Source organism: Amblyomma americanum, chromosome 5 (assembly GCF_052857255.1).
Source record: "Amblyomma americanum isolate KBUSLIRL-KWMA chromosome 5, ASM5285725v1, whole genome shotgun sequence".
In the NCBI taxonomy this organism is placed as follows: domain Eukaryota; kingdom Metazoa; phylum Arthropoda; class Arachnida; order Ixodida; family Ixodidae; genus Amblyomma; species Amblyomma americanum.
In genome coordinates this window covers 64,774,695-64,789,887 of record NC_135501.1, presented here as the reverse complement: position 1 = coordinate 64,789,887, position 15,193 = coordinate 64,774,695, and the positions used below count along the sequence as shown (strand labels likewise).

Below are 15,193 nucleotides of genomic sequence, written 5' to 3'. Positions count from 1 at the left end.
TTACAAATGGCAGCCTGAATGCGACATGCGAAGGAAACATGCTTGCGGAGCAGGAGTTCGTCTGCTACGTGCACCTCAAGCATGGCGGCCGGCGGTGGCGCACCACGGCTGTTCGCCAGTGCGCATCACCTACGGGTGAAAGGCAGAGACTCTAATAAACTCAAGGCTTCCGATCGGTCTGGTGTAATATCTTTTAAGATTGCGAAACGCGCATAATGGAAGCGTGAATTGTTTGTTTCCTTGACGTCAGCAATGATGCAATGGGTACCATTTTCGCACTGCCCAGCGCAGCTGTCCGTGGCTAAATCTGCGCGGTAAGAAGTCTCATTTCATCTGAAAAAAAAAAGAAAGTACGCCGTGTTACACCAAAAAATGGGGCCGAACGGTGACCCGAACCCGCTCGGAATGGTTCCTTTAAATTGTTCGGGACCAGGTTCAGTTTCAAGATGGAGAGAAAAAAAAGATCAATTTGTGTAGTTAGGTCAAACGCGAATTAGGTGCGGTAGTAGTTCGGTTTTCCTTCATTTCCAGTGTTCATGGATGGCAGTTTTTTTATGGGGGTTTAACGTCCCAAAGCACCTCAGTCTATGAGGGACGCTGTAGTGGAGGGCTCCGGAAATTTTGACCACCTGGGGTTCTTTAACGTGCACTGATATCGCACCGTACACAGGCCTCTAGAATTTCGCCTACATCGAAATTCGACCGGCGCGGCCGGGATTGAGCCCGCATCTTTTGGGTCAGCAGCCAAGTACCATAACAACTGAGCCACCGCGGCGGCTTCATGGATGGCAGTTGTTCGGATAGCGATAATGGGCCAATTCCATATATGCGGAATTGTTCATTCTCTCCATTCAAAGAACCATGGGAGTCTTCATACCACTCGTGGCGCAGTGGTTCAGCGGTCAAGCGATGAGCCACTGCCCTTCTAAGGCAGGCACTGCCATCGATGGCACTTGGGTTGCTTGGGCTGGGTGTGACCCAGGTTGCTCTTCCCGAGCAGCCTCTCAATGTTAAATGGGCTGCTGCCTGACACGGTGGGCAGGTGAGCAGACTGCCACAAAACCGGCTTCAGACAGACAGACAGATGGCTAAATGCATGGAATGACCACTATAAGTGCTAGCGCACCACAAAATGGTTTCGGTTCAGTTCTGGACAAAAATACGTATTCAGTTCCGGTTCGACACCCTGGCCACCAAAGTCTTTTGCACCAATGCTTTCTCATTTTGTCTGTCAAAATGTGCCTGCGATCGAACCAGCCGCTAAGCCTCCGCGACTGACCCGCCATTGCGGCTCAGTTGGAAGAGCGATAATAATAAACGCGGTCACAGTGCAAACAGATAGACAGAGGAAGGTCGAAATGAACACAGTTTTTTCCGTCTTTGTTCCCGACCGTATTGTTAGCGCCATGATCTTGAAGGATGGGACAGCAATTGGTCCGATCGTCCATATTAGACAATAATGACCCCTTCGTTATCGTTTTGCCAACACTACATGCTCCTGTGCTCGGCCTTTTGAACAAGAAATCATGAAAAAATAAAAGCTTCATTTGCTGTTTTTACCCTCATGTTCCGTGATCTGGAGTCACAGCGAATTGTGCAAAGGGCGTGACGTCACTAAAGGTCCATAACAAATGGGGCAGTGAGGTGCAAAGATGAAGTCCCGCCAGATATGGCTTCCTGTCCAAGTCATGCTTCAATTCAGGTGACAGCATTTAGGTCTACTTTTCTTGATGGATACAGTTTGATTACTAGTTACTAGAATACAGCTGACTATTAGTTTCTTTGCTAGAAATCCTTGCATGTTTACACAAGTCTATCATTGTGGGCTGAGGAATAAAAGGCTGCAGCAAGCATAACAAAAAAACAAAAGCTACTCTAGAAATCTTTGCATGTTTACACAAGTCTACCCTTGCGAACTAAGGAAGAAAAGGCTGCAGCAAACATAACAAAAAACAAAAGCTACTCTAGAAATCTTTGCATGTTTACACATGTCTACCATTGTGGGCTGAGGAAGAAAAGGCTGCAGCAAACATACCAAAAAACAAAAGCTACTCTAGAAATCTTTGCACGTTTACACATGTCTACCATTGTGGGCTGAGGAAGAAAAGGCTGCAGCAAGCATAACAAAAACAAAAGCTACTCTAAAAATCTTTCCACGTTTACACACGTCTACCATTGTGGGCTGAGGAAGAAAAGGCTGCAGCAAGCATAACAAAAACAAAAGCTACTCTAAAAATCTTTCCACATTTACACAAGTCTACCATTGTGGGCTGAGGAAGAAAAGGCTGCAGCAAACATACCAAAAAACAAAAGCTACTCTAAAAATCTTTCCACGTTTACACACGTCTACCATTGTGGGCTGAGGAAGAAAAGGCTGCAGCAAGCATAACAAAAACAAAAGCTACTCTAAAAATCTTTCCACGTTTACACAAGTCTACCATTGTGGGCTGAGGAAGAAAAGGCTGCAGCAAACATAACAAAAACAACAGCTACTCTAAAAATCTTTGCATGCTTACACAAGCCTACCATTGTGGGCTGAGGAAGAAAAGGCTGCAGCAAGCATAACAAAAACAAAAGCTACTCTAAAAATCTTTGCATGCTTATACAAGTCTACCATTGTGAGCTGAGGAAGAAAAGGCTGTAGCAAGCATAACAAAAAACAAAAGCTACTCTAGAAATCTTTGCATGTTTACACAAGTCTACCATTGTGGGCTGAGGAAGAAAAGGCTGTAGCAAGCATAACAAAAACAAAAGCTACTCTAGAAATCTTTGCATGTTTACACAAGTCTACCATTGTGGGCTGAGGAAGAAAAGGCTGTAGCAAGCATAACAAAAACAAAAGCTACTCTAGAAATCTTTGCATGTTTACACAAGTCTACCATTGTGGGCTGAGGAAGAAAAGGCTGCAGCAAGCATAACAAAAACAAAAGCTACTCTAGAAATCTTTGCATACTTATACAAGTCTACCATTGTGAGCTGAGGAAGAAAAGGCTGTAGCAAGCATAACAAAAAACAAAAGCTACTCTAGAAATCTTTGCATGTTTACACAAGTCTACCATTGTGGGCTGAGGAAGAAAAGGCTGTAGCAAGCATAACAAAAACAAAAGCTACTCTAGAAATCTTTGCATGTTTACACAAGTCTACCATTGTGGGCTGAGGAAGAAAAGGCTGTAGCAAGCATAACAAAAACAAAAGCTACTCTAAAAATCTTTCCACATTTACACACGTCTACCATTGTGGGCTGAGGAAGAAAAGGTTGCAGCAAACATACCAAAAAACAAAAGCTACTCTAAAAATCTTTCCACGTTTACACACGTCTACCATTGTGGGCTGAGGAAGAAAAGGCTGCAGCAAGCATAACAAAAACAAAAGCTACTCTAAAAATCTTTCCACATTTACACAAGTCTACCATTGTGGGCTGAGGAAGAAAAGGCTGCAGCAAACATAACAAAAACAACAGCTACTCTAAATATCTTTGCATGCTTACACAAGCCTACCATTGTGGGCTGAGGAAGAAAAGGCTGCAGCAAGCATAACAAAAACAAAAGCTACTCTAGAAATCTTTGCATGCTTATACAAGTCTACCATTGTGAGCTGAGGAAGAAAAGGCTGTAGCAAGCATAACAAAAAACAAAAGCTACTCTAGAAATCTTTGCATGTTTACACAAGTCTACCATTGTGGGCTGAGGAAGAAAAGGCTGTAGCAAGCATAACAAAAACAAAAGCTACTCTAGAAATCTTTGCATGTTTACACAAGTCTACCATTGTGGGCTGAGGAAGAAAAGGCTGTAGCAAGCATAACCAAAACAAAAGCTACTCTAGAAAACTTTGCATGTTTACACAAGTCTACTATTGTGGGCTGAGGAAGGAAAGGCTGCAGCAAGCATAACAAAAAACAAAAGCTACCCTAGAAATCTTTGCATGTTTACACAAGTCTACCATTGTGGGCTGATGAAGAAAAGGCTGCAGCAAGCATATTAAAAAACGAAAGCTACTCTAGAAATCTTTGCATGTTTACACTAGTCTACTACTGTGGGCTGAGGAAGAAAAGGCTGTAGCAAGCATAACAAAAACAAAAGCTACTCTAGAAATCTTTGCATGTTTACACTAGTCTACTACTGTGGGCTGAGGAAGAAAAGGCTGTAGCAAGCATAACAAAAAACAAAAGCTACTCTAGAAATCTTTGCATGTTTACACAAGTCTACCATTGTGGGCTGAGGAAGAAAAGGCTGTAGCAAGCATAACAAAAACAAAAGCTACTCTAGAAATCTTTGCATGTTTACACAAGTCTACTATGGTGGGCTGAGGAAGAAAAGGCTGTAGCAAGCATAACAAAAACAAAAGCTACTCTAGAAATCTTTGCATGTTTACACTAGTCTACTACTGTGGGCTGAGGAAGAAAAGGCTGTAGCAAGCATAACAAAAAACAAAAGCTACTCTAGAAATCTTTGCATGTTTACACTAGTCTACTACTGTGGGCTGAGGAAGAAAAGGCTGTAGCAAGCATAACAAAAAACAAAAGCTACTCTAGAAATCTTTGCATGTTTACACAAGTCTACCATTGTGGGCTGAGGAAGAAAAGGCTATAGCAAGCATAACAAAAACAAAAGCTACTCATATGCTTCAACAGGACAGTGAGCCTTAAGAGAGGTCTCAAAGTTCTCTTTACATACTTATCAAATATAGGAAGCAGAGGGGTTGCGTTACTGTCGTCTTGACAAAGAAATAGATGCGAAACAATGACCTAATGCAACAGTAAGGACAAAAACGCAAGTGAACTGCACACATGTGTTTTTACCTCAATACTATATTTCTTGCTGTTTTTCACCTTCGACATACAACTATTAAATAAGCTTATCTAAAAACAAGGCTGGCAAGAAAAGCACGACATGGCAGACAGAAATAGTAGAGAGTTTGAAAAATGACACATGATAGCGAAATGATAATAGCTATCCTGTGGCTGATAATGTTGCTGGCTGCAGCAGCCAGCAATATCTTTTCCTTCTGTTTTTGTATTTTTATAAGCCACCACAACTACTACCATCCTGGATGCCGAGTTTATAAAACGAAAGCTCCTGTGTTAGGCTTACTTTCCGGATACAGGTCCCTGACTTGATATTTTGAAACTGTGCAGCGAGGCAATGAAAAAAAAAAGAGAAGAAACTGAACTTTTCAGCATGGATTACTAAAGAAATTGATTATTACGATCGGTACATATGCAAATGGCAATTATACACTGTCAATGTGAAGTGAAACGCGAACAAGACATTTGAAACATGAACAACCAAACAAGAACATCTTAGCTCAGAAAGACGGAATACTTGTGCAGATAATCAGTTTGAAGGTGCAGCGACCACTCTTTAGAACCGTTAATAGACGCCATATGTTTTGCATCTTCATCATCTAATATGTTTCGTTTTGTATACACACATAATTTGACGCTGACAGTACAAAAATTTCCTTTTCAGCGGCAGCAATCCTGCATGACAACACTGTGCGCTCATGGTTTCCCATCTCCCAGAAGAGCACAGCACGAATGCTGCCTGTGACATACACACACTTATGAGCAAAAAAAAGCATGACAGAGGGTAAAACATCTTTTCCGCGCTAATGGCAGATCATGTTAGAATGCCATTCACATCCTGGCAGGGCAGTGCCATACAAAACAAATGCTCTTCACTACAGTGGTAAATCGAACTGCACCAGAACTGACAAAGAACAAATGGGAAGCCAATGACCAATTTGAGCTCTAGCCAAGAACGTCGCCTGCAACTTTTACAGAATGCTAATTCACAAGATACGAGAAGGACTATGGTGAAGATCACTGCTCAGTGCAAATGATACCAGCAAATGTGATTTGCATGGTTGGATAAAAGTGAGCACTGTAAAAGACGACAATCTTTTGAGGAAATGAATGAGTAAATGATGATTTTAATAACACTGGGTAGTTATCTTTTGGTTCCAGCCATATTTAATTTTAATTGCTGCCTTTTGTTACCATATCTCCCATTTTTCTGTCCCGCCCACCAACCTGCTGCCTTATCTCCTTGTACAATGAAGAGTAAATAAATTCTCGTTGAAGCCCACAATTGTAATGCGCTCCCTTTGTCAGTATCCTGCTGTTTGTGCTCTAGTATTCCAAAAACATGCACAGAGTGAACAATGTACTTGTACAAAGTGTATTTTGCTTGGTTTGTGGGGTTTTAATGTCCCAAAGCGACTGAGGTTATGAAGGATGCCGTAGTCGAGGACTTAGGATAATTTTAACCACCTGGGTGCTTTAACCACTGACATCGAACAGTACATGGGCCTCTAGCACTTTACCTTTATCGAAATGTGACCACCGCTACTGGGATCGAACCCGCATCTTTCGGGTTAGCAGTCTAGCACCATAACCACTCAGCCACCGCGGCGGCTTTTGTACAAAGTGTAGTTGAGTTGAGAGAAGCCCTGCACCAGTCTAAAGGTGAAATGAAACATGGGAACCACGATGAGATGAGGTGGTCATACTGCCACCGAAACTGTAACCCATAGATTACGGCACCATCCTCCCATGGACTGAGCCTTCTATTTGACTAATGCAAAAAAATAATAACAGACAACAAAACAAACAAATCACAAAAAGCAAACAAGCACTAACCTGCAGCAAAGACTTAATTCTAGATTTTCACAAACTCAGTGAAGTTTTAGCCAGACAGCTTGCAAAAAAAAAACAAACTAAAAAGCAAAGAGCTAGAGTCAAATAATAAGCACTGAGCAACATTACGCATCTCGCTTCTTACTTATGTGGTTAACACACATCTGATTAAGCTTTCTGATCAAAGATGTTCCAATTACATGCCAGCTGAAGAAAAAAAGAATGATATACAAGGTGAACTCCCAGGTCCATTACAATGGGCAGCCACACATTAAGAAACTGCTGTGCACTCTCGTCGTACATTTGTACAGTGCCCAATTTTTACAGATGTAGTTGTTGCTGCTAAGGAAAGGATTTTTGTATGCACAGCAGCATGTTACCGGCTACAAATTGCATAATTGTGTCCAACTTTTTTTTGCAACAGCCGCTGCCCTTCCCAACAGTGAACAAGTGCACCTTGCCTTGTTTTAGTGCAGGCTTGCACTAAAACAAGGCAGGGTGCACTTGTTTAGTGCAGGCTTGAGGCTAAGCATGGAGTAAGTGGGGGACTTTTGACTGCTTTGCTTTCACAGAAACTGCACAGACCCTTTACACCATGAGAAGCAAGGCAAGCTGATGTGTGTCATAACATAGGGGCTGGACCTTTTTGTTTAAATGAAAAATAAAAAGATAAAAGCATGTCAAATTCAGATTTCAAAACTGAATTTTAATCCAGAAAAGCCAGCATTGTTGACGTGCCCCACAGCTAGCTGGCTACTGAGTAGGAGTTACACTCTGTCAAAGAAGATAATTTAAAACATGCAAAGGACAGTGGCATGGTGAGATGGTGGCACCATTGGATTAGTGCAGTTGTGTGTTTGGAAGCTTTACTCGGCTAACTTACAGGCCTTGGGAGGCTTCACCTCCTCGTCACCTACGAGCAAAGTGCTGTTTGGTGACTGTCACCCAATTCGGGCAGTTCAATTAATTAGCTGAGAGGGCTTTTCTCCCACATGCCATGACACTGATGTGTAGTAATGCATAAGCATCACGAAAAAGTGTCATGTTCTGGCTACCACAACGGTTCAGCGACAGTTTCGTTACTGCCATAACACGCAGACCATGTGATGCTCTGGCCTCTCACTCAACCCAGCACACACCCAATGCTAACATGGAAACCCAGCTTATATAAGTACACTTCCGCTGCTGCTTTTTTTCGACGGCTCCAGAATTTAACTACAAACTTTCTTTTGTTTAACACTGCAAGCACAGCTCAAAGTATGGTCATTTGTGCATTAACTGCTGGTAAACTGACTACTCATGCTGACAAAAAGGCTAAGATAAACTTCAAGATCAAGAGATCTTTGACAACACAGGATTACTGCAATATATATAAAAAAGAGACACTAATCCCCGAGTAGAAAATAATATTTGCTGAGAAAAACAACTCTATTTTGAGATAAACACAGAAAAAGAGTCCGCTGAATTTTTTAGAAAATAACAGCCGAAAACCCCTACCACCTATGATAAGGTTGATCCTTGAAGAAACAAGAGGTCAAGTCCTCTTTACACACACTCAGAAAAAAGAAGTCTCACTTTATTAAAAGCTGTTTGAGCAAGCTATCAACCTGGAACATCATAAGTGAGGTTAAGCCTACTCTAAGATAGACTTAACCTGATGTATGTGTAGCATATACAAACATCTGGACAATGGTCTGCCTCCACAATTATTCGTGAAATTGTCAGGCCAAATTAAAAAAAAAAGGTTAAAGGAAATGCGCTTGCTGGTTTAGTTTGGTTGTCCTCATTTATTTAATGGTCGCTTAAAAATCTGCACATTTCACTTCAGGGAAGTTAGTAGGATTACTTTCTTTGCATATGACTTGCAACTCATAATAAAAGCTTGTTTCAGTTCTCAAAAATCACTAACTGCTTCCAAGAAAGCTGCATTTCTTCTCTCAAGGTACGCTATAGATTATTAGGCATCTTTACTATTTCAAGACTTTCAGAAAATCCTTTCGTGGCACACACAAGATCTCAATGGCTGCCAGGAGAAGCTACATTTCCCACTTTTGTGAGAGGCCTGTGAAATTATTTGGCCTGTTCGCTAATTCGTGGTTGCCAGATAAGATTGTTCTAGCCCATTGCTCCTCTGCAGGGGCCCATACAATGCTGTCCATAGATATTACCTCAATTAAATGTGGGGAAACCTACAATTACACTTTGATTGGCAATGCTATTCATTATCTTGCAAATGTTGACTCATGCTAACCGAAACCAAAGCCAGGAAAATACCAAAATTGTGTTTTAAAGTAATGTTCCATGTGCACTGTCACTGTGCCGTGAATTTGAGGCACAACTGCCAGATAAATAGGTAGACATATTTTGAATACGTGCATCTAGAACTCCTAATGCATGAAAAAATAAATACACCTCAGCTAGATTACAAGAATTTTGTGCAAACGGCTTGGAATGCACAAGTAAAATTAAAAGTAAGTTGCTTCCGCAAAGCTGCCTGCAGTTCAGTTTCTTGTACTGAACAATTGCTTTTAAGCATTTTGGTGCAAAAAGCTTGTCCGACAAGGTTGTCAGGAAAATTATAGAACAATTTACAAATTAGGTACATTAGAAAAATTTTCTCAAAACATTTCAGCTATCATGTACTGTACAATGGAAATGAAACTTCAGCACTGATAATACAGTGGAGAAAAACCTCCCAGAGTTCCTCTTGCTAGCCCTGCAAATGGTCTTCCCTATTCATAACAATGCCGCAGTAGTCAAGTACAGCTGCACGTTTTTCTAGGTGGCTCAACAATGAACGATGACTCATACATTTTGCAAATTAGAAAACAAGCTTCTTCATGGCTGGGGCATAGTTACATTGAAAGAAATTTAAGAGCATGGTCTAAACGCACACAAGGTAAGGCTGTAAGCCAGGTGCAGTGTCTTTTAGATCCACTGCGACAACTTTCTGAAAGGCATTGAAAAGATTCCTCCATTCACTTTTATTACCTTCTTAACATTGAGCCTTGACCATGCACAAGCATAGCGCATTTTGCTGACGAATTTGCAGGTTCATCCTACACTCAGGCACTATACCCTTCCAAACATGCTGTAATTTCCAATTTTGCTCAGATTCCTAACAATTCTGGCCAAATAGACATCATATTTTTAGATTTTAAGGAAGCTTTTGATTTAGTTCTGCACAGTAAACTTATCCACAAACTTGAAACTATTGGTCTTCCTTCTTTTATCATTAACTGGGTTTCTGTTTATTTATCCAACAGATTTCAATATTTTAGTAACAATGGTCACTGTTCTAACAAATTCCCTGTCACTTCTGGTGCCCCACAGGGCACTGTGCTTGGGCCACTGCTATTTCTTATCTATATTAACGACATTACCAACATCATCACTCATCCTGTTCAAATTAGGTTGTTTGCCGATGATTGTTTTATTTAATGAAGTCCAGGCGACCATATTTTACTTAATTATAACCTACATCATGTTAGTGAATGGTGCATTAAAAGGGGCATGAAACTAAATGCTGACAAGACAGTATTCATGCGGATCACTAATAAAAGAGGCAGTCATTCCTTTTCATATAATCTTCCTACCCGGCACCTTTCAGAAGTGAAATACAAGTACCTAGGAGTAGCATTAACGAACGCCCTTAGCTGGAATAAACATATTGACACCGTATGCTCTTCTTAGTTTTGCAGTCTCTGTCTTCTTAGGCAGAAGTTAAAACAAGCTACCCTTACGTTAAGCAGTTGGCATATTACACCATGATTAGACCAAAACTTGAGTATGCATGCACTGTTTGGGATCCTCACACAAAGACTGGCATTAATGCCCTAGAAAGAATTCAGCGCAAAGCTGTTCGGTTTATATTTTCTAAATATCGCACCTGAGACTCACCATCTGCTCTAATGCTTCAATATAATATACAGTCCCCTGTAGCTCAGTGCAGAGTACTAAGGTTACGATTTCTCTTTCTACCAGAAAGTAACAAATTGCCATTGGTTCTCAATTTGTATCTTCAACCAATAACGTCCAGGTCAACAAGAAACCGGCACATTGAATCGTTAAAACCTTACTTTGCCAGAACTAACATATTCAAATTTTCTTTTTTTCCCGCACCATTACCGAGTGGAATCAGCTACCACCATCATCAGTAGTTGGCACTGATGCTTTAGAACAGGCCGTTTATTGAATTGTTTTTGCTGATGTCTTGCCTTTTACTTTTTGTTTTGCACTTTCTGTGCCCCCCCCCCCCCCCACTGCCAGGGCCCTTTACGGGGCCTGCAGTATGCTCTAAATAAACAAATAAGTAGAAAGCTGTTTCTCTTCTCTGCTTGGTGAGAAAACAAGCCTTGTGTGATTCGCAAGGTGCCTTGGCGTGGAAGTTGAGTCTACAATGGACATGATCGGCAAGCAAGAAATGAATTCTGATGTCACCACAATGGGATCAATGACAGATGTAAAAATGCATTCACGAGATCAACACTGCACATACGTGCAGTGACTAGGCAGCATAAAAGCCAGAACTGTGAATAGCATGCTGCCCACTTGGCAGTACATATTCTTTCACTAATCAATGGGTTTCAAATGAACAAACTGCTCAGTAATTTTATAGGTTACAAGAAGACAAATGAGTGTTAACTTCCCGAAATGAAGTAATTGCGTTGGTGCTCCACATCTGGCTTTTATTAATATACTGGAATTACAAACAGATTGTGTTCATAAATAGATTTTCAAGATCTGTAACTTTGAAGTCCAGAGCACCTGATATGTTTTTTTACTCTAATGTAAGTACGTGCAATTCTGCATAATTTATAGAGCAGCTTGTAACAAGTTAAGTTTGTTCAGCCCTAAAGCAAAGTAAATGCTCCTGCACATGAGGTGAGCCGCACAGCCAAGTTTTACATACCTTTCAAAACATCAAGTGCTAAATGTAAATATGTTTGTTAATAAGTTCTATTCACTGCTCAGTTGACTAAGTGGCCGGGCTTAAAAGAAGTGCCAAGCAGCACGGGCATCAAAAGGTTTCCTCCTTGTCCAAGTAGTAACAGAAAATATCAAAGCTGCTTTGTGCACATCACACACTGTAGACAGTGAAGATAGGAATGAAATGTATCTTGCAAGTGGCCATATACTAGATACCCAAATAGGCTTCTTTCCCACTGGTAACTATCATACAATTGGAGCTGCTTGACATAGGGTATATAATTCACTCCATCTGAGTATGTCACAAGTGCTTTCCACTCAATTCGGCAAACTCAGGAGCGTGAAAGGAATTTCTCTTCCAATCCTGATTTCTTGTTAGAGCTGCCCCTGATCACTTGAAAGAGCACTGATACATTGCAGCCTGGAACTGAAGAACTTATTTAATGTATACACCAGTGCTACAAATTATTTTTACACACACCACTGTAGTACTCTCAAGGGCGTTTTAAAGCCAGCTCCGGCAGCTCACACAACTAGTGAGTGAAGTGATTGCAGTGAAATCGATAAGTACCCAAACTTGATGCCATTAGAATACCATCATGAATTCAAAACATAAGTGTCCGCACCCTGTGAACTTCGTCAGTGCCCGCTTCTGACAAAGATCGGAGCCCCAGGTCGCCCAGTTGTGCAGCCGTGCAGGGCAATTCTAGCAACAGTTAATCACCGTTAAGTTAATCAATTTATGGACGACAGACGTACCGAACCAAGCCCTCAGAGAGAATGTAATTAGATTAGCAGTGCACACAGCCGCGGTTTCAGAACAGCAGGCTCGCTCGGGGCGCAGCGGTTCTGATCTCTGAACGCCAATGCAAAAACAGCTCATACATTGTAACCTCATGGGCTAGTCCGGCGCCCCGCTCAAAACAGGTGGTCGCAAAGCGTGAATGTCGTTCATCCTGAAAGTGTTACGCGGTCACAGATCGGAATACCCATAGAGCGCTGCGTTTCAGGGCCGAGTGAGAGACAAACCTGGCGTCCTGAGGAGTCCGCCGGTGTGGCCGAACGACGCGATGTCGAGGTTCGCCAGGGCAGGCAGGCCCGCCGCCGAGCCGCAGCTGTACGTGGCGCTGATCTCGAAGGGCCCCTCGCTGAGGCGGTACTGGACGAGCTTGCGCCGGCTCAGCTCGCTCCAGAAGGTACCGTCCATGGCTGACGAGAAGGGTACGAACTGCAGCGGAGTCGGCAGAGCGGCTGACGACATGGTTGCGCCGTTTACCGTATACCACACCACACCGCCAGAAAAACACGCACGGCTTCACGATCGCGGCGCTCCTTCGGTGTCTGGTGGATGCATCGAGTGCTTGCGAAGCGCTATCCCTCACAGCTGATGCATAATTTCGTCTCCAAACAGCACACACGTCCTACGAACCACGCCGCCCTCCGAGGAAGTAGCGATAAACAAAGCCGACAGCGAAGGGCAGGCAGCATGTGATGATGACAGAAACAGAAACAAGCCGCAAGCAGCGCAAAGCTGGCAAAGCCCACAAAGGGCACTGTGGGATACCAGTTTTGCAGTTTCGGTTCTAGTTTCGGTTTTGGTTGCGTGGTTGAAAAAACCACTGTAAGTGTGCATTACGCTCATTTTTGTGGCGTGCCACACGAAGGATGAGAGAAAAGCGTGTCAGGTGGTCCCATTGGATGACCGACAGTTGTTCCAAAGGTGATGCGGTGCCAGGAGCATAACCGGGTGGGCATCGTGAGGGCAGCACCTTCCATGGTGTCCTGCCACTTCCGTGGTTTCGCCGCATTTTCTACAAAAAGAAAAAAAAAAGTTCAAATGCTAAAGACGACAAATTAAAGTATGGTCTTATTGTAATGCTTATTTATTCAATAACCTGCTCAGTAGGAACAATTATTCTTTTCGTGAAGCACTTTCTTTATCCCACTAGAATGCACAAAGCCAAAGCAACAGAACAGAAGGCACATCGAGGCTAATATTGCATAACTAAAATGTCGCTTTAACATTACTAGATTCACAGATATGTGGTTCAGGTCTGAGACTGATATTACACCCGTTTCTGAATATGGAAATTTTTCTGTGGTTCGCACGCGAACAAAAAAAAAAAAACAGAGTTCATAAGTGAACAAAAACCTGTATTGAGAAATTATCCATGAATGCACTTTCGAGTGAACCGTTTGAAGCTATTTGTCTTGTCAACCACAGAGTTGCTAGTGCTTTACTATATCGCCCCCTTCTGAATGCGCGAGAATTTCTTTTTAAATATTTATTAGGCCGTTCTTCCTCTGAACAAATGGCATAAAAAAAAAATAAAACGGATTGAAGTATTGCTATCGTATGGCTGTGAATTAATGTATTACTGATCAGCCTACGAGGAATTACTCAGACAGCACGAAACGTTATGACTAATGGTTGCAGTTTTCGGATTTTACGTTTTGAAAATTCGGCGGACTGATTTTGATGCTTATTAAGCCCGCAATTTTCATTTTTTTCGACGAAACTGCCATGTGGTGGTGACAACGCCACGGACAATGGACGAGCAGACTGAAGAGGTGCCGCAACGAATCCTTTATTGGGCTGATTTGCTCCCACGGATAACTGAACAACTCGGCGGCAACGATAGCAACAAACGCGCACGGAGGTCGTAACAAAAAATATAAATCACCGCTGCTCTCGGCCGCGCTCAATTTAAAGCTGACAAAGAACCTTCGATGTGTTAGGCGCCATAAGAAACTACAATGCTCGAATAACGTTGAAGTAGCTGCACGCGTTGCTGCAATCATTCTGGTTGTCGACGCGGGCCGATTGATCATTTTCGGAAGACATCGCAAAGACGACCGTTCGGAACACCGTCTTTCTCTTTGTTTCCCTTTTACTCATTACTGCGAAACAATGATCTACCTGTTGTAATTGGCAGCCTCCCTAATTCTACACGTTTTAATTCGTCTTCATTATCTTTCGTCGCCGAAGGTAAGTGTGTTTTCAAAATTCTAAAAAAAAGGTATGGATATTAATAAAGGTGGGCTATAGGCCTCCCGACAGTTAAGAGCCTAACAGTAATAGTTAAATGTTAACTATTCCATATTAGTTGAGCAGCCTGATACTCAGCACGCCTTCCCAAGGGGCGAAACGAGCTCGGCGTGATGTCGGCCTTATGTAAGCAAGGCGACCAAAATTGCTCGGGCCGACCTTGCTGAAATAGCCTGGGCCGAGGTTGGGGATTGACATAGGCCATCCAGAGGCCTACTTGGCCGGGCCTACCTTCACGGCCGACGTGTCGGCGTTGGGCCGAGATACTTCCAACCGCCATTCCAGCTCATGTTTACGCCGAAATGTAACCGTCCCAATGTCCGTCCAAGTTCGAGCGACTGCGTCGGCCCAACTACTCCCCAATGGCTGGTACACAGTCGCCCCAGGTACGCCCAATATATGCTTAGGAACGTTTCCCCGACTACAAGCCAATCGTTTTGCTGGAGCCTGCCTAGATGTGGACGGGCTCCTCATGCAGAATATGGTCATTTATTAAAAGTTTTGTATTACCTTGCCTTTCTAGGAGCTGTCTTGGCAGCATGTAATCAAGCAAATTAGATGGCTGTAAGGAATAAAAA

At 42.5% G+C, this 15,193-nt stretch overlaps 1 protein-coding gene across 1 annotated transcript in view; it reads right to left on the bottom strand.

Annotated features, from left to right (window-relative positions):
- Atg7 (Autophagy-related 7) overlaps positions 1-13,061 on the bottom strand; it is a 29,335-nt gene extending 16,274 nt beyond the window's left edge. Inside the window, exon 1 of the mRNA XM_077664941.1 lies at positions 12,596-13,061. Coding sequence (XP_077521067.1) covers positions 12,596-12,827 — 232 coding nt within the window. The 5' untranslated portion in view covers positions 12,828-13,061. The remainder of the gene's footprint in view (positions 1-12,595) is intronic.
- Between the last annotated feature and the right edge of the window lie 2,132 nt (positions 13,062-15,193).